This window comes from Colius striatus, chromosome 7 (genome assembly GCF_028858725.1).
Source record: "Colius striatus isolate bColStr4 chromosome 7, bColStr4.1.hap1, whole genome shotgun sequence".
In the NCBI taxonomy this organism is placed as follows: Eukaryota; Metazoa; Chordata; class Aves; order Coliiformes; family Coliidae; genus Colius; species Colius striatus.
The window spans coordinates 30,095,367-30,117,815 of NC_084765.1; the positions used below are offsets into that span (position 1 = coordinate 30,095,367).

The 22,449-nt window shown below is 53.1% G+C and overlaps 1 protein-coding gene across 2 annotated transcripts in view; it reads right to left on the reverse strand.

Moving 5' to 3' along the window:
- Positions 1 to 22,449, reverse strand: part of SEMA7A (semaphorin 7A (John Milton Hagen blood group)) — a 28,685-nt gene that overhangs the window by 4,383 nt on the left and 1,853 nt on the right. For both annotated transcript variants that reach the window (XM_061999932.1, XM_010205672.2), the window contains exons 2-13: positions 9,571 to 9,704; positions 8,654 to 8,704; positions 8,265 to 8,360; positions 7,815 to 7,899; positions 7,174 to 7,284; positions 5,793 to 5,932; positions 5,270 to 5,448; positions 4,957 to 5,065; positions 4,112 to 4,310; positions 2,400 to 2,515; positions 1,855 to 2,006; positions 1,299 to 1,366 (exon numbers count right to left, since the gene is read on the reverse strand). In XM_061999932.1, the coding sequence (XP_061855916.1) occupies positions 1,299 to 1,366; positions 1,855 to 2,006; positions 2,400 to 2,515; positions 4,112 to 4,310; positions 4,957 to 5,065; positions 5,270 to 5,448; positions 5,793 to 5,932; positions 7,174 to 7,284; positions 7,815 to 7,899; positions 8,265 to 8,360; positions 8,654 to 8,704; positions 9,571 to 9,704 (1,440 nt within the window). The remainder of the gene's footprint in view (positions 1 to 1,298; positions 1,367 to 1,854; positions 2,007 to 2,399; positions 2,516 to 4,111; positions 4,311 to 4,956; positions 5,066 to 5,269; positions 5,449 to 5,792; positions 5,933 to 7,173; positions 7,285 to 7,814; positions 7,900 to 8,264; positions 8,361 to 8,653; positions 8,705 to 9,570; positions 9,705 to 22,449) is intronic.

Here is a 22,449-nt window from a genome sequence, read left to right on the forward strand (position 1 = left end):
AGTGCTACCAGCACTAACATATTGGGATTAGATTTGTTGTATGGCAGAGTGTGGAAACTGCCCAATGGATCAGTCTGGAGTTTTGCCCGATGAGGAAATGAGAATGTAGCCTGGAACTATGCATCTATTAGAGATGTCTGTACTTTTGCCTTCATCAAAAAATCACTACTGTAGGGCAGCTGCACATTTGAGCATGGATGGGGTGGTAGCAGAGTTGGAAGAAAGAGGTATTCTCACTCATGCACACTCCCCCTAGGACTCCCCTGTCTTGCCAGTGAAAAAACCAAACAGACAGTGGCAACTCACAATTGATTACAGGCCATTAAATGCCAAAACTGCCACTTTAATTGCAGCCTGTGCTGATTAAAGTGCCCCAGAATGGAACAGTAGCAATGGTACTAACAATCCCAAAGAACATTTATGCTTGGGAAGTGAAAGACAGTTCTGGAAAGCTCCATTGCATCAGTAACAGATGGAGAGTATCCACATCTTAACGTCTGCTGGTTGGAAAAAAAACCAGGCACCTTTCCTTCTGTACTCAGATGCCAGAAAACTGCACCTGAGATGACAGGTCACCATACACCAAGCTGGAACGTCCCCAGGGATTGTTAATATTTATAGAGGAAACTGTTGTGTTTATAATTTGAAAACCAAAGTTTTAATCATGACATGAAGGAAATACTGTGTTTGGGAAATGTTGCTCATTTTGCTGTTTCTTAACAATAATTTGAGGCTTATGGACTACAAATCTCACATTGCAATAAATCCAGGCTTTTGGACAAATGCTTAATGTCAGTCAAATCACAGCATGTCTACCCCTTCTCCAGTCTGACACTTTACCAGTACCACGGGGAACGTTAACCATGGGTTTGACTCATTTGGGGAAGCTATGTGGAAAATGCAAAATCACACAAATCTAACTTGGTACACCGAGGAAGAAAAATGTGTCATACAATGGAACCCTAAGGAAAATGGAACCATAGATAATTGCAATAGGAGACATGTTACACAATCATTTAGCAACATTGGCAGGGCCTGACCCACGCCTGGTGAAGTCCATGGGACTCTTGCCCCAGGACAGCAGCAAACACAGAGTTTAAGGCCTCTCATCCAGCTCAGAAACGCATTACGTAGCAATTAATTCCAAGTCGAGACTCATTTGGTGTCTTTGCTTTCAGCTGTCATCCCCAACACTGAGCTGTAACACCTTGCAAAACCCACACAGAGATGTGAGAATGAGTTCTCCTGCCCCAAACATCCCCTGGATTCATTGCCTCCAGCTCAAAACTTTTACATACCTTCCTTAACAGCCCCCTTCTGGCACTTTCCTCGCCACGGGTCCAGGTTCAGGTTCTGTCGCACCTCCCTGGCAGATGGGAATAAGCATTAACAAAGCACCAATGCCAGGGGAGCAGCAGCCTCTGGGTCAGAGGGGCAGGAAGTTTAAGTGCCTGCTTTTATCTGGGGAGGGAAAAACACACCCCACACCTCCTCTTAAGAGCTTGGTGGAGACCCAGCAACTCAGCACAATCAACTGCTTTAAACAGCATCACAATCAGCAGAGCCACACATGTTTCCAACAGCAGAAGAGGGGCTGGGTGCTGAAATGCCACTACTTGCCCAGGAGCTCTGTGGGAGGGAGGGACAGATCCCCGCAGAGGCATGGGTTTGGGGATCAGCACACACATCTGCGCTCTTGCTGCCTGGACACAATGGGCTCCCCTCTCCCTGTGATGGCCCCAAAACCACATGTGGCTGGGCAGGGGACTCCTGAGGGCATTCCCCAGGGGAAGGCAACGTGGCAACGGGGCTGGAGGCGCAGCCAGCAGCAGCAGTGGCGGCGGCGGCACATACCGGCTCAGGTAAACCGACTGGCAGGTGCCATTGAGCCAGCCGCAGTAGGGGTCTCTGGCCAGCAGGCAGCTGTCACAGTTGGTGCGATACACCCTGCACATGTCCATGGGCATCTCCACCACCTTATTCGTTGAGCCGATGTACAGCATCGCCTGTAGAGAGAAGCAGAGGGGCTAAGCACCTGGGCATTGTGTCCCAGTGCCCTCCCACCAGTCCTAGCACTTCTCCCGCTGCCTTGCTGTGATGCTGGGGTGCATTTCACCCAGGGAGCCAACAGCCATGTTCGTTCCTTGCCTACAGAGGAAAGGAGCTGCCTGAAAAGCTCCACTGCCTGCTGACCACATAGAGAGATACTCAGGACTAGGGCCATCAGCACAGCTATTAGGATTTAGCAAACCACATTGCGGGCCCACCCGCAAACCCACCCAGGGGCTGCTTCCAGATCCAGGGGCTGTCAATAAACCACCCGTCCTTGCCTGCTGCCTCCTTTAAAAGCTACAGCCTGTCCCACTGTTCTTCTTTCTATGGAGCAGGCAGAGACCCACCCTCTTATGGTCCAGGATCATGGACTGAATCGGGTCCTTCTTTGGGAAGACCTGGAGCTCCACAATGTTCTGTACCCCGTTTGGCAGCTCCACAATCTTGTGGATGGATCCCTTGTCTAGAAAGAAAGAAGAGAGAGCCCCAATGAAGCATGCTGAGAGCAGAAGAGGAGGGGCTGCAGGCACAGCTGGGGAAGCCAGGCAGAAAATCAGCTCTGCCTCCAGCCCTCACTGAGGCAGACAATACCCACACTGCAGAGCCAGGCTTGACTTCATTCCTGCAACTCAGAGAAGACAGGACCTTTTTCAGGACGAGCCTGCTTGCTAGGAAATCATCCCCCAGACTGTCATGTTTCCAGCAGTAGAGTCTTGTCATTCTCCCAGAAAAGAGCCACGAGGAGCCCACCCTTTGGGGCCCCAGCTGTGCTGGAACAGCCTTGGCAAGAAAAAGCAACCGCTCTTGGGTTCCACTCTGCTTTGATCACTGGCCTGTTCCTGCCTGAGCCTCATCTCACAGCTCGCCTGAGGCTGAAACTCGAGGTTTGCCTTTCTCTTTTTCTAATTAAACTTCCCCAGTTAAACAACTCTAAACTGGTAATTTAAGAAAATGAGTCAGTTTGGTGATGGGGTGGAAAGGCAAATCCTGAGGGAACACAGGGCTCAGGAATCCTTATCCTTTGCCCTCTTTTAGTACTTGCACAGTTTCCCTTTCCCAAACAGTTGCTCCCTTATTCACCATCAACCAAGAGGAGGTGAAAACATGACCACATGTCAGGCAGGGATTACGACCTCAATGAGGGTGGGCAGCTGCCCTGTCAAGCCCTGCATCTTGGAGCAAGCTCCGTGGCAGGTCTCTGCAAGGCCTTAGCTGCATTTGAGGCTTTTAGCAAGATAAGAACAACCTGGGTGTGCACATGCCTGTGTGCATGGGCCCTAATCCAACCCAGACCACCTACTGAGAGCCATCTACATTCTTTTAATCACAGATTAGGAAACAAAAGCCTTTCCACAAGGAAACAAAAGTCCTTCCACAAGGTATCAGTAAACAAATCCCAGCAGGGTGCAGAGAAAGGGCTGAGCAGGAAACAAGCCCAGGGAGGTAGGGAAGGAAGGGAAGTGCTGGGTTTGGGGAGCCTTTCCAGCTTCCAGGCAGCCAGTGGCTGCACTGCGGGGGAAGGAAGGCAGCAGCCTGACCGAGCTCGCTGGCCTGTTGCTCTCCAACCTCTTCACCTGCAGCCCAGTTGCCTTGGCCCAGCTCGGCAGCACCTCCAGCCCTGCTGGGATGTGTGGCTGTGCCCAGCTGGCTGTGGCTCAGTCAGAGCTGTGGCCTCGCAGGAGCTCTGCAGCTGTGGTACAGCAGTCAGGGACAGGAGATGACAGAGTGGAGCCCTCTGTAAAGGATTTCTGCACCTGAGAAGAGCTGTTACCCCTTCCTTGCCCTAAAAACACTTGGCCTGAGACCTACCACTGGCTGAAGCAGTGCAGCTGGGTAAATCCTATGTGCTGGGGTTCAGCTTCCAGCCTGCCTTCGCCGATGCAGCCACACTGGATGTGTGTAGGTCTACTGGGACTTGGCAGCTCTTTTCTGCTTGACAAACACGTGCACAGCCCCTTGCTCTGCTCTGCACTGAGGGTCTCCTCTGCTTCCCACAGGTTCCCTGCCCCTAAGGGGAAAGCAAACTCCAGAGAGCTCTAAAGGGAATGGTTCCCAGTACCTGTGGCCAAATAAAGCACGTTGTAGCGACGCCCATCACTCGCAGAGACCTCATGCACCCCGATCTTCTGGTAGCGGTGCTTGTTGTGGAACAAGGGGCTCTTGGTGGGAGAGAGGGGCTCCACACGCTCCTCCACCTCTGGGTGGCTGTCGGCGATCTTGAAGGTCTCGCTGGGGGTGTGCTGCCCAGAGGGAACGCACTGTGGCAAGAGGGGACGAAACACAACTGTCAGGCGAGGCCCCAAGTATGAGGCTGGAGAACTTGGGAGCAAGGCAGGGCAGGCTGGGACCCCAGCCCAGAGGAGGATGTGGTACACGGGCCTGCCCTGGCAGCAAACACAAGCCCCGGGGCTGTTGGGATTGTGCTGGTGACAGCCACCTCCCCACTTCCCCTCCCAGTTTAGAAAACTCATGGCCTGTCATCCCTCAGAGGCTTGGGGTGCCTCTCCACACTGCTGCCTGCTGCCAGCTCAGCAGCACCCCTGTACCCACAGGGCTGGCTGAGTGGAACCCGCAGGGTGAGCAAACACCAGGCAAGACAGTGTCCTCCAGCTTCACACAGAGAGCTCTCAGACCTGTTTGCTAAAGCATGAAGAGCCTGTCTCTCCTTGCTTTCTTGGAAGGTGTTGGACCTTATCCTGTTTCCTTCTGTTTCTGGCAACGAAGCTCAGATATTTCCCACAGCACCTAAAACCTTCCTTACTGCCCCAGCTCTCGCCTGGCTGCTCAGTGGTCCCCTCACCCGCCCCAGCTACTCTGACAATGGCAGTGGCAGAGCCAGCACCAGCTCTCCTGGCCTTGGGAGGCCTCTCCACTTCATGCAGACATCTTTTGTCTCTCACTCACCTGCCCAGGCTTGACCTCTGGGTTGGGACCATTATAGCCTTTGAGTTTGGATGTCCGAAACACGTTGTCAATGTCCCCAAAGGAATAGACACAAACAGCAGAGCTTCCCCTGCCGGGCAATGAGACAAAGAGAGGGTCAGCAGGACACTGGCCATCACCCCTATGCTGGGGCACAGCTGTGTGCATCGTGCCTTCACTAGCTGTGTCCACTCTGGCTGTTTTCTACCCACGTGCCTGCCAGAGAGACTAAAGGACTGAAGGAAAAGGTTTGGTCCATGGGACAGGACATTCCCCCATTTGCCAAGACCCTCACCAGGTGTTTGTGAAGAGCCCATAGACTTTGGAGTGCCTCCAGTTACTCGCACGGACAAAGAAGACGTCTTGCAACCAGTTGAAGTTGCCCTTGGTGACGGGGTCAACGCAGATCAAGCTGGCCTTCAGGAAGGTTGTCCACTTGGAAGCAGAGAGTGAACTGGTTCCACCTTTATCTTCCTGGGGGAGAGGGAAAGCAAGGAGTCAGGGTTTGGCAGAGAAGAACACAAAGTGTCCCCCATCCAGCACCTTGGATGGATAACTGGGGGATGCTCCAGAGGTATATTTGATGCTGGTCACTGCAACAGTCATGTACCTCTAACATCCCAGCAAGAAAGAATAGGTAAGATGACAGCCAGAGGATGTGATGGCCAAAGAATATGGCCATACTGCACACCAACTCTTTGGCAGAGGAGAGAATTGAGCCAGGGGGGCAAATCACAGGCCGATATCCCCAGGTGAGCTGGCATGTCCATTTTCCACCCCTGTAACACTTTTGCCTCCCCACCAGGTTCCTGTGGTACCTTACACAGCTGGGCCACTCGAGAGATGTTTCTAGGGGCCTCGGGACTCTTATCTGGGTTGTCTTCACGAAAGAAGTAGTAAATCTTGTCCTGTTGAGGCTCTTCATGCCTTACTGTAGTTGCTTTGACAAATTGAGGGTCTGAAAAGGGAAGTGAGCCATCAGAAAACCTTGGCCTAAACACACACATTTCATCTGAAAAGCCACACTGGTGGGGACCAAAGCAGCATGCTCTGAGCTAAACTGCTTACCTTCCAACAAGGTAAGCAAAAACAAACCTCTCTCTGTGCTGCAAGCGTGGGGAAGATCTGAGCCCAGCCTTGACACCTGCCTGAGGCATTGCACTAACAAACACTCCTCATGTGCCACTTTCCCAAAGGGTTCCCTTTCTTCTCCCTCCTGCCCCTGCTCTGTGTTCCCCAGAGCCCAGTGAAATACCCCAGGAACCCCCTTCCCCCTCTTTGCACAGTGGGGCTGTAATCAGAGGAAGGCTTCCCTGGTGGGAACAAGCCACAGTGCTCTTTGTGTTTGCCGTGGAAAACCCCATGACGTTCTTCCTATTAATACAGCACTGCCCCAAAGGGCATTCCCAGCAACAGCAAGGGTCCCTCTGAGCATCGTTAGTTGCTGTGCCCATGGCAAGGAGTTCTCTGTAATTGTGCATTTGGCCTCACAGCTTTGAGTCCATCAGGTTTGTTTGGCAGGGCCTTGGTTGCCCCCTCCACTGCCTTGCATGTACAAGGTCTGTTTTGCTCTGGTGTCATTTTGATTTGATTTTGTCTGTGGCCAGGGGTTCAATAATCTCCAGCGTCACTGGGGAGGCTTGGGGGAAGGCAACGTAATAAGCTTATGGAAACTGAGGAGCGTCCTTTCTCTCTGTTCCCCACCCTGTCCCACACACAGTCTAATATCTTCCTGCCCCAAGGTTTCACCCTGGCTGGGGATTTGCAAAGAGTCCCTGCTCAGAGTGGAAGTTGTTCTTCCTGTTTCTACCACCGCAGGGTAGCTGATAGGCACCTTTACACAACTCTTTCCTTTCAGCATCTGATAGGGGAATTGCCACCCATTTCTCTCCATTTCTTCATCTCCTCACTCTGAGCAAGAGGAACCCAAGTTGTTTTGTCCCAGAAGCAAAGAAGTGAAATTCCCCCCAGCTGGCAGCAAGAGAACTGGAGGGAGCTGCTGGGTCACTACTCACTGGATCAAATCTCTCCGCAGCTCCAGGGTGAGCGAACTCCAGAAAGAAGCTCTGGAGCTACACCCCAGCTGGGCAGAGCAGCCATACTCCTCTGAGCTGTGCTATGGACTGACAGAATCCAACTTGTCTGCCTAGTGGGGCAAAGCAGTGGGTCCCAAGCCTTCAGGATCTCCCCTGTACTTACTCTGCATGACTGTGTCACTGGTGTAGAGCTCTCCACCCCCCCTCACTCGACGGAAGCGAGGTATCTTGCCGTTCTGCTGGCTCTTCTTGATGGTGGAGTAGATGTCATGACCTGTGGGGTAGGAAGGTTCATTTGCAGCAGGCTGTTTCCAGAGAGGGTAGAGGGTTTGTGAGAAGAAAACAAAGCAGCAAGGGCTCTCTAGGCACATGGAGTTTCAGAGATATTGGTCAAAAAACCCAGTCCTCACTGAGCAGGCCTGGCAGGACTCCTTCAGTCCTTTTCCTTGAAGAGTGGCCAGGACAGATTCTTGGTTGGGAGGGATCCTCACCTCTCCCTCTGCCAGGTTCAGGGCACTGGAGTTATGGCTGGATCCTCCTTCCCTGCTGTTCCCATTGCACTCTATCCTCCCACACAGTCTCAACCCCTATGCCTTGGACAAGAACACACAACCGTGTGCCAAGCTCTGTCCTAGAAGGATGGGCATCTGGACAAGGTAAAAGCAAGAATCTCTAAGGTTCATTGCCAACTACAGCAGAGGCACAAAGCCCTTGGAGCAGCCTCAAGGTGCCCCTTTTTGCCACAGAGAGCTCAGCCTTCCTGCACAGCACCATGACTGAAAATGTGTGAGCAGTCAGCCTTACCATCAACGACGACGAGGGTATTTGAGTCGGGGGTGAAAGGAGCGATACCTCTCCCGTCCCATGAAATGCTCTCCTTCCTCTGAGTCTGGGGAAGGACAGAAATGGTCCCTAAGCAGGGAAGGCAAGAGAATCAGGTGCCCACATCCAACCCCCGGGCAGGAGGAAAGCAGCTCTCCTTGGCTGACACAGCCCAAGTGACGGGACGACACAGCCTGTCGTTGAACGGGCCAGGCAGAGGTCCTGCTGCAGGCAGGGGGTGAGGAGAGGGGGCACATGCAGACCTCTACTCCCACGGGCTGTCACCACAAGCTGCTCCAGGGAGCTGGCATTTGGGCATTTTCAGATACTCCGAGAAGGAGGTACGACCAGGGCACCCTTTCACAGACGGAGAGCATGAAACAAACCAGTGAGTACTTCACTCTGATCACATCACAGGTGCCCACAACATACCAAGTTCCAGCAAGTGGGGGCACAGGCACCAGTCCCACACACTAATATCCCATCTCCATACTTCTCCACTAACGTGAGATAATTTTTATTGTCCTCCTGCAAGAGAAAGAAGAGAAGGGTGAGTGGCTGCAAATGGCAGAGCACAGGCCACAGCATGACCAAGCACACTGCAGTATGACTTCCTAGCTTTTTCAGGGGTCTTAAAATCAGAGGAGGAAACTGGTGTCATCTCCTCTCATCTCCTGCTCCATGGGCACTGAAGATGTTCACCCAGAGAGAGCACGTGAGGAGCATGCACAGTTTCTTCCCCAGTAGTCCTTCAAGCCAAGTCTTCCAACCCTCGCCCATCCAATTGTTCCACATGTTTTTCCACCACAGATAGAACCTACCAGACTCCCAGGCATCATGCACTGTCCTTCATTTTTCACTGGAAAGTCTTCCTATGATAAAAGAGAAAGAGATACGTTTTAATTCTTTCCCTTTAAAAGCCAGTTGGCCTGGGCTCAGCTCCACGAACCACACTAGTCACTCTCTTCACAAGAAGCAAAGCAAATTCATTTGTTAGAAGGTCATTAGATACTGCAATGCAGCCCTTTTCCCCACCTCAGCATCTGAAAATCCTTGGGAAAGCTGGGCTGGGGCTCTCCAACCCTTCAGGCGATGGGGAGAAGGGGGCGATGCAGGGCCAAAGTGACAGGCATGATTGGCACCTGGGGCTGGATTTCACAAAAGGATCTGTCATGGGGAATGGGTATTCAATAGTGAGTGGTCGCATCCAAGGGCTGAGACACATGAATCACAGTGTTCTGGGACCAAACTTCAGCAACTGATTTGTTTGAGGACAAGATGCAGTCATGAGAAAGCCAACTGGGAGGTTTTCCTGCTGCATAACTCAGTGCCCAACTGACACAGAACTTCCTGCTTTGGAAGAAAGGCAGTCTAGTCTCCGACAATGGGAAGGAACAGTGACACGAGTCTGAGCATCCCTTCTCAGGATAAAGAAAGGATTTCTCACCAGAAAAATCCTCCCTCTAGGGCAGCAAAGACCCCAGGAGGCTCATAACTTGGGAAGAACCCACCCACAGCTAGCCTAGGAGACTTTCCCCTTGCTGCAGCCATTCCTCACGCTGACATTGTGACTTCCCAGATGGATGGGGAGGGCTGGGCAGAGATCATGCCCTTCCAGGCCTGGTTTTGCTGCTGGCAAAGACACCAAGTAAGGTATCTAGCACTTGGGCTATGAGACAGATGCTGGACACTTTCTGATAGGGCTTTGGTGCCAAATTTGTTAGCAGAGCACCCTTACCGTGTAGTTCTCGTAGCTTGCAAAGTCGTAGTAATACAGCTTTCCCTCTCCCCCGACGTAGATGGCCGAGCTGCCTTCTTGATGATAGAAGACTGGGTACTTCTCACTCCTGGGAAATACATACTCTTTGGCACCTAGGAACAGCACAGAGACGACACTCGTCAGGGGAGAGCATCTGCAGCTCAGGCTGATCAACTCCCTCTCCCGTGTCCTTGTGAGCGAGGAGAAAAACAAGGCCATGGGGCTGGGGGCCCTCTGGGTGGCTGATCCAGCGCCAGGCAGACAGGGAAAGGCAGCTCAGCTGAGCTATTGTCTCCTTGGCCCTGGGGGACAGGAGAGCTACACAGTAGAGCAGCTCATGATGGAAACCCTGCAATGGAAGAAGAGGAGGAGGGGAAACTTTGAAGCAGAAGCTCTTGCAGGAGAGCAGAAGCTCAGAGATCCTCAGAAGGGGCCCTGCAGCAGCGCTGCCTCCCCACCTGCTCTGATGCCCAGGTGCCTCCTGCCTTTGAAACGAAGGCTCCCCTCCCTCTCTGGCCATCCTCAGACAACCAGCCACTCCACGCAACCGCCCTGTAGATTTAGCTACCGCACCCCCTTGGCTTTGGCAAGCCTGCAGTTTTTGGTGCCCCACTCTGGGACCTTGCACATGCGGAATTGGAGCTGTGAGTTCTTACCCAGCTGAATGGGAACTTGCAGCTGGAGGTCAAGCTCCCTGTACCCACAGGGTAGATCATCTCCTGCCAGCCACAGCCCAGTGTCACACCTCTCCTCACCAGCCTCCCATTGCACTGTCAGCATCCTCCCTCCCAGGGCCAGGAGCGATGGACAGGGTTTGGAGTTCCCAGGCCAGAGCCTATACATGACAGGGCAGAGTGCACGGAAATGAACAAGAAATGAGCTGCAAGACCTAGGACCCATGTCACAACCGGTTGCTGCAGATGGGAAGCCTTCCTGGCCCAGCTGGGAGGAAGAACTGCTTGTCCTCCCTTCCTTCCTTCCTCATTCACCTTCTGACTTTTCCAGCCTCTCTTTCCTATAAACATCCTCCCCTCCTCTCTGGGTTGCCAGCTCAGGTGTGGGAGGCTGGCCCTGCACCGAAGCATAGCTGTAAGTCTCCTCCCTGGGGGCCTGCCCTGTCCCTCAATGGGGTCTGCTGGTCCTGCATCCTCCTCCCCAGATGGTACAGCCCCATGGCAGGGTGCCACACTCGTAGCACTGTCCCCTTCCCTGGTTTGCAGGAATGACATGAGAGGGAAAAAAGTCTCTGAATGGGACTAACCTCTGCTTCTTCTCTCCCTTCTCTCCCTCTTTTCCCTTTTCCAAAGAAGAGGGGGCCTCTCTCCTGGCAAGTGCTGCTGCTCCCAGCACACAGACAAAGGCTGCGTCTGCCTCGGGAGCTGGCTGCCTGCACAGACAGGCAATTAATCAGTGGCACGTGTCCCCCTCTATTTATAGGGGCACTTGGCATGACAAGCAAAGGACAATCTTTGCACAGCCCAGCCCTCCCCCTCTGCCCTGAGCACGCCTTGCAGGGGGCCTGCCAAGGCTCCGCACAGCCAAAAGCAAGAAAAGACTTATTAGAGGTCACTGGGGCTACCGAATACCTGCTTGATTTGCGGCTTTTCTCCCCACTCGGCCAGGCTGGCAGCCCCTCCTGGGGGTGTCTGATCCCTGCGGGGTTAACGGCACCCAGCCAGCGGGGCTTTCCTGCCATGGCATGGCTGGCAACCAGGGATGCTGCCAAACATCACCTGGCGATGGCAAACCCTGACAGAGCCACGGGCCGCCGTGTCGCAAGGGCACCTCGGCTGCAAACAGAGAGGGTGGAGGTGTCTCATGCATACAGAAACCATCTCTGCCCTCCAGCCCATAATGCAACTCTGGGCTGCCCTTCCCCTGTGCCGTGGGACAGAGGGAAAGCCCAGCTGCATGGGGGTCCCTGCCCACTCCCTGTCCCCTCCCCAGCCCTATCATCTCTGCTCTGCCAAGGACTTGGAGAAACTCTTGGGCATGTGCTTCGCCTGGTGGAGAAGCTGGCATTGAGTCTTTTCAGAGTGACTGTGCAACTGCAAGCGGGAAGGCAGCAGGCATGACAGCTAGCCAGGGAAGCTCATCAGCCACAGACGGTCTATGCTTGCCAGGGAGGAAGAGCACTAATCCCCTTTTCACCACCCCTCTTCCCGGCAGTCCTCAACATCCCCCTCTTGGCCCAGCCTCTGGATGGTGCAGACCGGAGCCTCCAAAGCTCTTCTCCCCCATCCAGCTATCACCACCAGCACAATCCACCACCAACAAGCCACAAGCAGGTCTGGCTGGACTTAGCAAACTTTGCTATTAATTTTAAACCTCCAGCCCTGCCCCTAAAGTTGCTGCTAATCCAGGAAAAAAATTACACCTAGAGCCATTCCCCATACTTCTTCCTCCACCTCACCCTTTTGCACACTTAGCCCTGTGTGCTGCTATCATCTTTGGTTTCATTTGGGGGTTTCTTCCCAATGCTGCCTCTTTTTTTTAAGCTCAGTTCTGAGAGCTGTGCCAACCCACAAGGACACGCTTCTCTGCAAACAGCCAGAAACAAGCCCAAAACAATAATTTGGTTGGCGCCAACGTATTATTTATCCTACTGCTCCCCAGGGACCACACTAAATCACTAAGCTGAGAGTAAACAGCTCTGCTAGCCAGGCCCCAGAAGTGTGTTTGCAGATGATTTAACTTGATCTGGAAGGGAGCCTTTTAAAGGTGTTTCCGTGAGCAGGTGCTGGGGTCCCTCTGCCCTCTGGCCGACCTGCACTGCTGGCCTTCAGCCCCTGCTCTGTCTTAGAAAAGCTCAGCTTAGGCAAGTGGTTTGATCCCCTTCACCTCTGCTTCTCATCTGGCAGGATCAGGGGGAGCTGCCCTGGGCCCTCAGACCAGGAGCCTGAGGTATAAATGGCTTCAAGAGCTGAGAATGACAAGGCAAGGGGCATCTAATGGCCCACACAATGTCCCCAAAGAAGGGCACATGCCTCTCTCAGCAAGTCCAAAGCTGCTTTTGACACTGGAAAGAAAGGCTCTTCTTCCTGTAAGAAGAAAGGCATGACCCTGTCACTAGCCTCCCTCCGAAATTGAGGCCGGAGCTTCAGAAGACACAGGGCTCATTTCCAGAGCCTCGCTAACCCCGCAGAGTCCCTTTGCCTGGCACTTGCTGCAAACCCCACTGTCAGCCAGCACACAAATCAATGGCACAATTGTCAATTGAAATGCTAACCTCGGTCCAGAGGAATGAATGGGAGAAAGAGCGGCTTTGTGCTTTGCAGGAGAGATGGAGAGTACCGCACCAGATTGAAGGAGAGGAATATTAAATGAGGGAGAAGGAGGGAGCCCGGTGCATCTCAGAAGGATGCCTGCGGGGTGAGGCAACAGAGGAGGAGGGAAACAATGAGGGAGATGCTCTGGATGAGATCAGGACAGTCTGAAACACACACAGAAACGACACAGATAACTGAGCAATCCTGCTTCTTATCTGACAGGGTGAAAGGGGCCTGCCTCCCAAGACAGGGCTTGGGCAAACCCAGCTTTGGTGACACACCAAAGGGTGCTCTGGCTCCCTTTGGGTCCAGTAGCCCCTTCAGAAAGGCACCAAGAGCCTAGGCAGAGCACGGACCTCCCCAGCAGCACAGCAAGGTTGGTCTCCCAGAGCATTCCAGAGCTCTGTGCAGGAGGATAGCGTGCCCCGCACCCCCAGAACACATGTCCAACTAAAGAAGCAGCGTGGGCGTGAAGACTCATTGCAGGCAAAGCTCTCATCCGGGCTGGGGAGCTGACTTAGCTATGGCAGCCCTTCTCCCTCCACACTCCACCATTGCCTGGTCTGGCAGCTGGCTCCGGCTTCCCAGACACTCCACTTAGTCACTGGCTTGCACAGCTCCCAGCACCGGCAGCGGGCAAGGCTTCACAGGCCTGCAGTTCCCTGATGCTGAGGGAGGGCTACATCTTCCTAAAATGGAGGTGATGGTTTGAATCTGCTCTGCTGCCAGCATTTTAAATTAAGGAACTGAAATAAAACTCAGGAAAAATGTAAAGAGAAGTGGGATGAGATAAGAACTCACTGCTTCTTGCGAGTGGCGCTGATGCAGGTGAGGCAGATCCTTTACCCGCTGCTCACAAAAAACCCTGTTAAGTGGGACACCCCTGGAACGCAAGGACGGGAAACCAGGCAGCACATGGGGTTTAACCTCTCCACACCATGGAGATGGTACTGCTCTGAGCAGGGGAAGGGCCTTTAGCCATGTTGCCTACATCCTCCCAAACCCTTCTGCTGGTGCTGTAGGAGGGGGCTGGGCTGTGCACAAGTGGCAAAATGGGTTTAAAGAAAGCTCACCACCGTGGTGAAGGCAGCCAAGTCTCTGGCACTGACATGCTCCCTGACGCCCAGGCAGCCCCCACAGCAGCACCCCCAGCCAGCCCCCGGAGCTCTTCTCGCTCTAACACGTTCTAATGCTGTCAGTTGGCACCATCACACGTCCTGCCCTCCCCGGCACGATGCCAACGCCACTGCCACCTGCTCTGCTGCCTGCTGGTTTGACAGTGAGCGTGCTCCTGCCTCAATCCCAGCACCTTGCCCAGTCCCCTCCCTTTCCAAATGATATCTCATTCCTCAGGCTTTATTTATTCCTTCTTTTTGGTTTAGACTGAGAAGGTTACAACCTTGATAGTGGCAATCTGGCCGAGATTAGCTCTGAGGGCAGAAGGAAAAGCTGCTCTCTCACTGCTGACTCACAAAGCAGCCGTACAGGGGTCCCCTGGGTCTTCTGCCCTACACCTGAGCACTCATGCGCCAGCAATGTGGGCCCGGCTGTGAGTCAGGGCTGACTGTGCACTTCAGGCTCCTGTACCTCACGCTGCTTTTGGGAACATGAGAGCCGTCTGGACTTGATGACATCGATCCCTGTCCCACTCCCACTTCCCCAGGATGCATGACACACAGCCCAGCACCAGAACTTCCACTGCTTTCCTTTAAGGGCCAGGAATGTGATTCAAGCCCACTGCCTCTGGGGTCAGGACTTCCCAGCTCCGATGTCACCCCACAGCGTAGTTCCAGTTTCACCATGCCTGCAGGTGAGACTGGGAGAGGATGATGGCCAGATTTCCTACCTGCTTGCCCAGATACCTGCCCTGGAAGCCCCAACAGCAGACCGTCCTCTCCAAGGGGAGCACAGGGAGTACCAGCAGCCACTCCAGAGGGATGGAGATACCCCAAGGGGCTGCCATGGGGCCCTCCATCCCTGGGAGAAGGCCTGGCCTGAGGCGCTCCCCTCCCCGCCGAGAGCCACACGCTGCCTGTCTCCCCAGCTCCCCCACAGATGGCGGCAAGAAGCCAACCTGCGTTTTGCAGGGTTTTTTTTAGATGATCTATAAATTTCCAAGCTGAGACATTTTGGAAGGAGGAAGTATGACTCCGGGAGCTTTTTCTTCCTCTGTGACTTTGCTCAAAGGGAACAACGTGACACACAGTCGGGTGGGGGGAGGTGCCCCCCAGAGCTCCCCGCTTACCTGCCAGCTCTCCCCTCCCCAGGGGATGGGCACCTGAGCAGTGTGACAGACTGCTGGGACTCAGAGGATCCTGCAGCAACAGGGTTTTTATGGGAATAGTTTGTCTCTAGATGAGACAGCCTAGGAGGGACACTCAAGCTGTTTGCTCTGCCCTGCCACAGAGTAACTGAAAGGCTGTGCATTGTGAAGTCTCCAACACGCAGCACTTGTGGAAAATTAGTAGTTTTTGCAGGACAGGTTTCTGACAAATGGGTGAAGAGGCAACACAATGTGGTAAACTACTTTCTCATTGCTCATGAAATAAACCTGGCCTGTTGTTCCCTCCTCTCCCTGGCTTATGGCACCAACACACTGCCAAGAGACTGAACTGCAGCCCTGGGAGCCAGGGTCCTGACAGCCACCTCTCAGCAGTGGGGGAGCAGAGGCACAGGCTGAAGGACCATCCCCTGGGGAATATCATGCAGGGCAGCCCCACACTGTTCCAGTTCAACCTATGTTCTAACATCAGTCATTTCTGAAAGAAAGCAAAATGAAAAAAGCAGAACCAACGCAGCCTCATCCCTTATAGATTTCTACCCCAGATTCTCAGGAGCTACCTCCAGGGCCTTCCCAGGGCCAAATAGCCTTATTCTCCTTTCATTCCCTCCCTGTCCCCTATCTATTCAGCTTGGCACAATGTAGCACACCATGATCGTCACCATGAGCTAGTGCCCATCAGCCTGGTGCCTGGCAGGTCTCAGAAGGAGTCTGTGCTGTCTGTCTTCCCCTCCCAGACTCTCCTCTCCCCTGCCTTCTTTTAAGGATGCTTATAGGGACCTTCCAGAACTCCTCTGCAGTATGAGACTGCCATTGGCCACAAGACATCAAGGAGCAGCAGTGGAAACCAGGCAAGCAGAAAGAGTGCTAAAAATGTCTCTTGATAAAGCAGGACCAGACAAGGGCACGTGTTTCCTGCCCCTTAAGGCCCTCTGCGGTCTCCTAGGGACCAGGCAGCTCCCTGCTATGGGAAGATTCCCAGCTTGTGCCCATCCCCTTGCCCACCACAAGAGCCAGAGTGAAAGTCCTGTTGTGGGCAGCAGTCATCTCCTGCATACTGCAGAACTGACACAGTCTGTCCCACCAGGGCACAGGGCAGGTAGGGCAGCAAGACTGAGGTCAGAGCAGATGCCTCGGCTTTATCCAGACACTCCCCACAGATGCATTCCGAGAGCATGTGTGTGCCCAGAAAGGATAGAGTAGGTAAAATGGTTTCCCAGTGAAGGCAAAGTGCTTTCTCATCAGCCCAGGGCAGGTAAAAGGCCTTGACTATAATTTTCCCATGCCCTCCATCCCACAGGAAACACTGCAGTTCGGTTCCTGAAAGCAGCACAGCTGAGAGTGAGGGCTTGGGCTCTGTGCCATTCTCCTTTTCGTTTTGCATCTGTGACCATCGCCCTTCACACAGAGAACCAGTGAGCCCAGTACTGGGCTCCAACCACAGGAGGCTGGAGAGGATCAGGGGAACATGTAGCCCCGAACAAATGGCCTTCAGACACTTGTGGGAAACCCAGAAGAGAGAGGTGTGAAAGCACAGAGGGGAGCCAGGCAGCTGGGACAGCCATGTTACTCAAACGCAGACCCGACGGCCTTACACGTTTAACTCCTCTTTCCTATTTTCAGTTTGCAGCAAGTCAGAGACACGGGTTTAATCTGTTTGGTGTTTCTCATTCTGTCTCTCCCCCAAGACAGTTTGGAGATAAGCAGCATTTAATCATCTGGCAAGAAACCTCACACTATCTTTTCTCATACCCTGCTTCCAGCTCCCTCTAACCACCCCTCCAAAGGAAAGAGCCAGGCCATGGATACACCAGTAACGTCTACACCCTCTCTGCCGCAGGACTCTTCCACCCTGGGCCAAGCCCCCATCCCACACCGCTTGCCTTTTCTTTCACTTCTTCCCCAATTGCTCCTGAAGACCTTGCAATGACTCAGGCGGCTGCTTTCTGCTGCCCTCGAGAGATCCCTGCAATCAATAGCAAACCGCTCAGGAGCAGAGCAAACAATTGAGCCTGCATTACCGGGGATGCAGTCCACAAAAGCCCTCAGCCTGTGCACAATCCCAAAGCCCGGGAGGGCCTGGCCAGTGCAGCAGAAAGGCTCGAGCTCACAGAGTACACTCTAACTAGACAAATAAGCTTTTTTAGAGTTGTGCTACAGAAGGCAAATATTCTGGTGCATTAACGACTTCCACTCTATTTCTGGTAAGCTCCGGAGTATCTTGGCAGCAGGCAGCAGCATTCAGCACAGGGGTGAGCTAGGGCAGGAAGAAAGCGGGAGAAAAAACCCTCTCTGTTTGGTAACCCAGCTGCTGGGCATGGGCATGTCTGGTCAAAAGCTCTTCTGAGAGCTATGCAGCCTATAGCCCCTTTGCAACGGGCCTCCCAGCCTGAGCCAGAGCCAGCAGCGGTCTCAAAAGCCAACTCAAAGAGAAAAAAAAAAGAGAGCCCCCCTAACCTGCAAGCAGGAAGGAACAAGCCCTGAATTCATAGCTGCTGCCACAAGGGGAAGGGTTTTGGGGACAGAGGCAGAGCCACAGGGCTCCACTTACCCTCTGGAGGCTCGAACCAGAACGCTTCGTGCTCCAGGAAAGAGGGGTTTCTCCTTTTTAAACACAAAATAACTAGCATGGCAGCGTTTGCTATGCATGCTAACACATTGCGAACATCCCCCGCCCTCCCCTGCATGCTCACCCCCCCCAAATTATGCAGCACAGAAGCCTGTGCCACTGCAGGATGAGCCCAGAGCCTTTGATTTCACGGGTGCAGCTTGTCATCCAGCAGGTACAGTTTTCCCTATCAGCCCCGAAGCCGAGCTGCTTGCTGCACCCTACGGATTGCAGGTACTAAATTTAGAGCCAGGTTTTGTTCCTTTCCAAAAGCTGTTTCCTGTAATGACAGTCCTGAGCTCTGCCGGGTTCCTGCTGGAAGCAGGGGAACTTTGGCCTGTGATTATGGTATTTTATTATATGGTCACTGGAACAACGGCAGAACAACAAAAGGATGATTTTAGCAGGAGAGCTGCCCCTCCCACTAGGAAGATCAGTTTCCAAAGACTGATTTATCATTAAAAGCCTTCCAGGATAAAAATTGCACTGAGCACCTTTTAGCTTAATTGGCAGCCATCTCCCGCCACCCTGCTGATGGTTAGGGCAGGGCAGCTGAGAAGCCTTCCTTGGGCCCATGCTCTCTTCTCCCAGCCCAGAGAAGGCTAGCCAGGAGGTGGACATAGGGTAAGGGGACCTGGGCAGTCCCCTGTGGAGTCTCCAGCCTCTGCAGAGCTTTAAAGGTGAGAAGAAAGATTTGTGGCTCCAGAACAAAGATGAAGTTTTAGTTCCCTACAGAAAACAGACAAGATGATGCATGCAGCAAAGCGACCTCCTCGCTAGGCTGGGAAGGGCCTTGTCATGCCCTTTGCAGTCCTCCTATACCTGTTGCTGTAGGCTTCCTACCCCAGGAACAAATGTCAGCTCAGGCTCAGCCCTGCAGTGTCCTGGGTTTGCACTGGGGAAGGCCATGCAGGACTTCCTAGCATCCCCTTGACCCCCACCAGCAGGAACACGCAATATCCATTCTTCTCACGTCCATTTTTGGCTGCAGCGCCGCATTACTCAGTCTTGGAAAGGCAAACCATCGCCTTGCAGTCAGGCATTTGAAACCAGACGCCTCAGATCAGACTTTCCAAAACTTGCCTTATCCAAGATGTGGGCAAACTCATGGCCACAGTTATTGTGAACTGCCCAAGGGCTGAGGTCTGGCTGGGACAGTCCGTGTGCTCCCCAAGGAAACTTCTACTGCTCCTTAAACCTGTGATGCCCAGTAAGGGAGACTAATTTAACCCAAGTGGGTAAATTAGAAGCAGAGTCATCGCTGCTGGAAGATGCTAACACCAGTCAACAGTGTTCAAAGTGGGGACAGCATAGTTAGTAGCACTAGAGAAACAGAGCTGTCATTAAGGGCAGTATTAGATTTATTATACAGAGCCTGTTGCTCCAGATTTAAGCTGCTCTGGAATGAGTAGAGATGGTAGTAGATGCTTCTGCATCCAGCTCCTGGGGCACCCTTACAGCATTTGTCACACACAAGGGGTGGAGCTGGGATTGAACTCAATGAATGCCCAACAGGAAGAAAAAGTCCTATTCTTGGAGCAAGCAGGAATAGCCATATGCCATAGGATGTAGCTCAACAGGACAGCGTTGATTGCAAAACAAGCAATTTCTTCCTTCCATCTCACCTGCCAGCCCTTTTTCTGGATACAGGCTTCTTTTAAAAGCATCTTGTACTCTGTACTTAAATTTAGTTTGTAGTCAACAACTCAGATTTAGTTTGTCCCGCTTTAAGGCACAGAGCCTGACTATATCGACTACAGAATACCTTCCCAGGCCAATTTTCTACAATTCTGACCTTGAATCTGCCCAAGGGCTGGCAGAGCTGGGCAGTGGGTCAGCAATTTGCAGCTGGCTCTCTTTCCCAGCCCTGAGCATTTCAGTGCAGCAGCCACAACTTCTATGAGTTTACCCATGCCTATTGGTTTTTGTGTCATGCTCTTGCAATAGGAGGTGGTTGTGATTCACTCACTTGGTTTGTTTGGTTTGTTTTCTTTTTTTCAATCTGCATGGAGCAAAAAATATTTTCAACCAACATTTTCTGGTACCAGCATCACCCACCCTGTGAAAATGAGCCGTCTGCAGAAAATAGCATTGCTGGGAAAGTGAGAAGCTTTCTCCTGGAAATGTTGACACTCTGAGAGCTCCATGTGAAACTGTCCTACAAAGATGTTTCACACCCATGGGACCACGGCTCCTGAGAAAACAGTGCCATTGCCACTGAGGAGTAAAAAGCTGGTGCTAGCACCACTATCTCTCATTTTGCTACCACTCCCAACAAGTTTAAGTTCGGCCTCATCTCTGATCAGCTCTCTTCTTCCTTCGCTAGCTGAAGGCAGCACCGTTGCACCAGTGAGCACAAAGAGCTCCTAGAAGAGCTCCTACAGCACTCAGAGAGGCTTGCTGGCACAGTTCTCCCAGAGCAAGGAAAGGCAGCTGGGCTTGGCAAAGTCCAGGAGATACTATGTGCAGCATGGGCAATTTCCAGGAACTGCCATTTCCATGTCCCCCTCGTGACCCAATTCAGGCCAGAGCCAGATTACTCAGTCAAGGTAGCCAAGGGTCAAGTGTATATTTTTTCTTCTCCTTTGCAGGCCTCGCTTATCTCCTGTCAGCTACACACCAGCTCAGAATCCCTCCTCTCCTGCTCCCAGCCTGCTCTGTTAAGGAGAAATTAAACTGCCGGACCTCATCCTGCCCCAAGGTGTCAATGCAGCAGGCAATCAGAGAGGGGCTGTGAGTTTGTCTCAGATCCACACACGTGCAAGGAAACAGGGACAGGTCAATCTTAAGCGTGGCAGTAGCTAAAAATTCCTCCTGTAGTGTACCAAAAGCCTCAGGCTACAGCAGCCTGACCCAGCCCTTGGGCTCCTTGCTGTCCTCGCTGCACTCTCCTGCTCTCCCAATGCTCGGTGACTTTCCGGTCATGAGACAGCCAGCCTGGGATGCCAGCCTCCTGCTCTGTACTGAGGGGCTGGATCCGTCACCCCGACAGCTCTGCTCAGCCCCGGGACACAGAAGGCTCTATCTCTGCAGATGGATCAGGAGAGTAAAGACAATATCCATGCTGACAAGCAAAAGCTCAGTGTGGGATGTGAATGCACCTTTCCCAAAACAAAGCCCAGCTGGTCAGCGTTTAGCTTGAAAAAAACGCAGGCACACAGGGGGAGGCTGGAAGTAAAAGGGAAGATAAGCGAGAACACAGCATGCAAGGGCGAAGCGCCCGCTTCTGCGCCAGCCCAGGCTGCTGAGGTTGAACTCACTCCCACTCTGCAAATCTCAACACATAGGGAACTTGCCATTTACAGTCTTCTTTCATTAGAACACTGGAGAGGGCAACAGTCAGAAGAGACCCTGACCCATCTGTGTGCTGAGTCAGCTGCAAAGGGGAAGGTGGGCTTGTCAGTAAAAAGGATTTTAAGCACTTCAGATATGACCAGTGGCCTGGAGCTGACCTCAGCCCTTCACTCCGAGTCTTTCCCCAAGAGGAAGAAATCCTGCAGAGTCAGATGTACTTTGAAATAACTGCTTACCCAGCTAGACCCAAGAGGCAGCCACTTGTGCTGAGATCCCTACCCCAGGCATCTCTCACCCTGCCTGCAGTAGCAAATGCTCCCAAGCAGGTGTTGCAACCCGGCTGACCTTTGGGGAAAGTGTGCCCCTTTCTCACCCTTCCCACACCCTGCTGCTGCAGTGGGGAGGCAAAAGAAAGGCAGAAGAGCAGCGGAGGCCTCAGGAGTGCCTCTCAACACATTGTGTTCATGGAAAATCAGATCTGCAGAACACGATGTTCCAGCCACCCACTGCTCCGGCCCGAGGCCGCAAGACTGGGAAATTACTTAAATCCTGGAGCTCCAAGCACTGAGACAGGCCGACTCTGTTTCTTTGTCTTCAGATCTGAGCTCAGGATTGTGACACCTAAGCCCAGCTACATTTTCTTCCAAGCTCAGAAGGTCCCCTCACCTAGTTCTTCCTATAGACCTGGACAATGAAGGACCACGGGGCGAAACAGCGGAGTAGGTCAGGCTGCCTGCAGCAAAACCCAGGCTCTCTCCATGGGCCCAGGTGGGGGTGCTGGTGAGGGGAGCAAGGCTGAGAGATGGAAAGGCAGCTGCAGCTTTCTTTGCCCAGCAACACAGCACAGGGGAGAGATCCCACACATGTACTCTGCCTCAGCACCACAGCCCAGGGAGAGATCCCACACACGTACTCTTCGCTCCTGGGGAAAGAGATGGGATGTGGATAGCACCAGCTATCTTTCCCTTCACTCCCAGGGCTGTATTATCTGGAGGTGCCTTTGCTGAGGCTGCCATACCTGGTGCTAGTGATGGGCAGTAGCGTGTAAGAATTTAATTACGTGAAGAGCTGCCAGCTCCCGCAGAGCTCAGGGCTGAGGCCAGCACTGCACCACTGCAAACGCAGCGCACCAAGCGCCAACGACCCTGCTAATGTCTCGGACTGCTGCTCCTCTCTAAGCAGCTCACATCCTCCAGGACCAGGGCTCAAGGCACAAACTGAGTCCCACAACACTGCCAGTCCCCCGTGGTGAGGGACGTGGGTGCAAGCAGCCGGAGTGTGCTGATCTGCAGGCGTTTCTAAAGACACTGCACTTCCCTTTCACTGTGTCTAGAGCACTGGGGAAGTTAACAAGGGCTACTTGGTGCCTATCCCCTCTACTCCTGTCCCATTTCTTCACCCTGGCC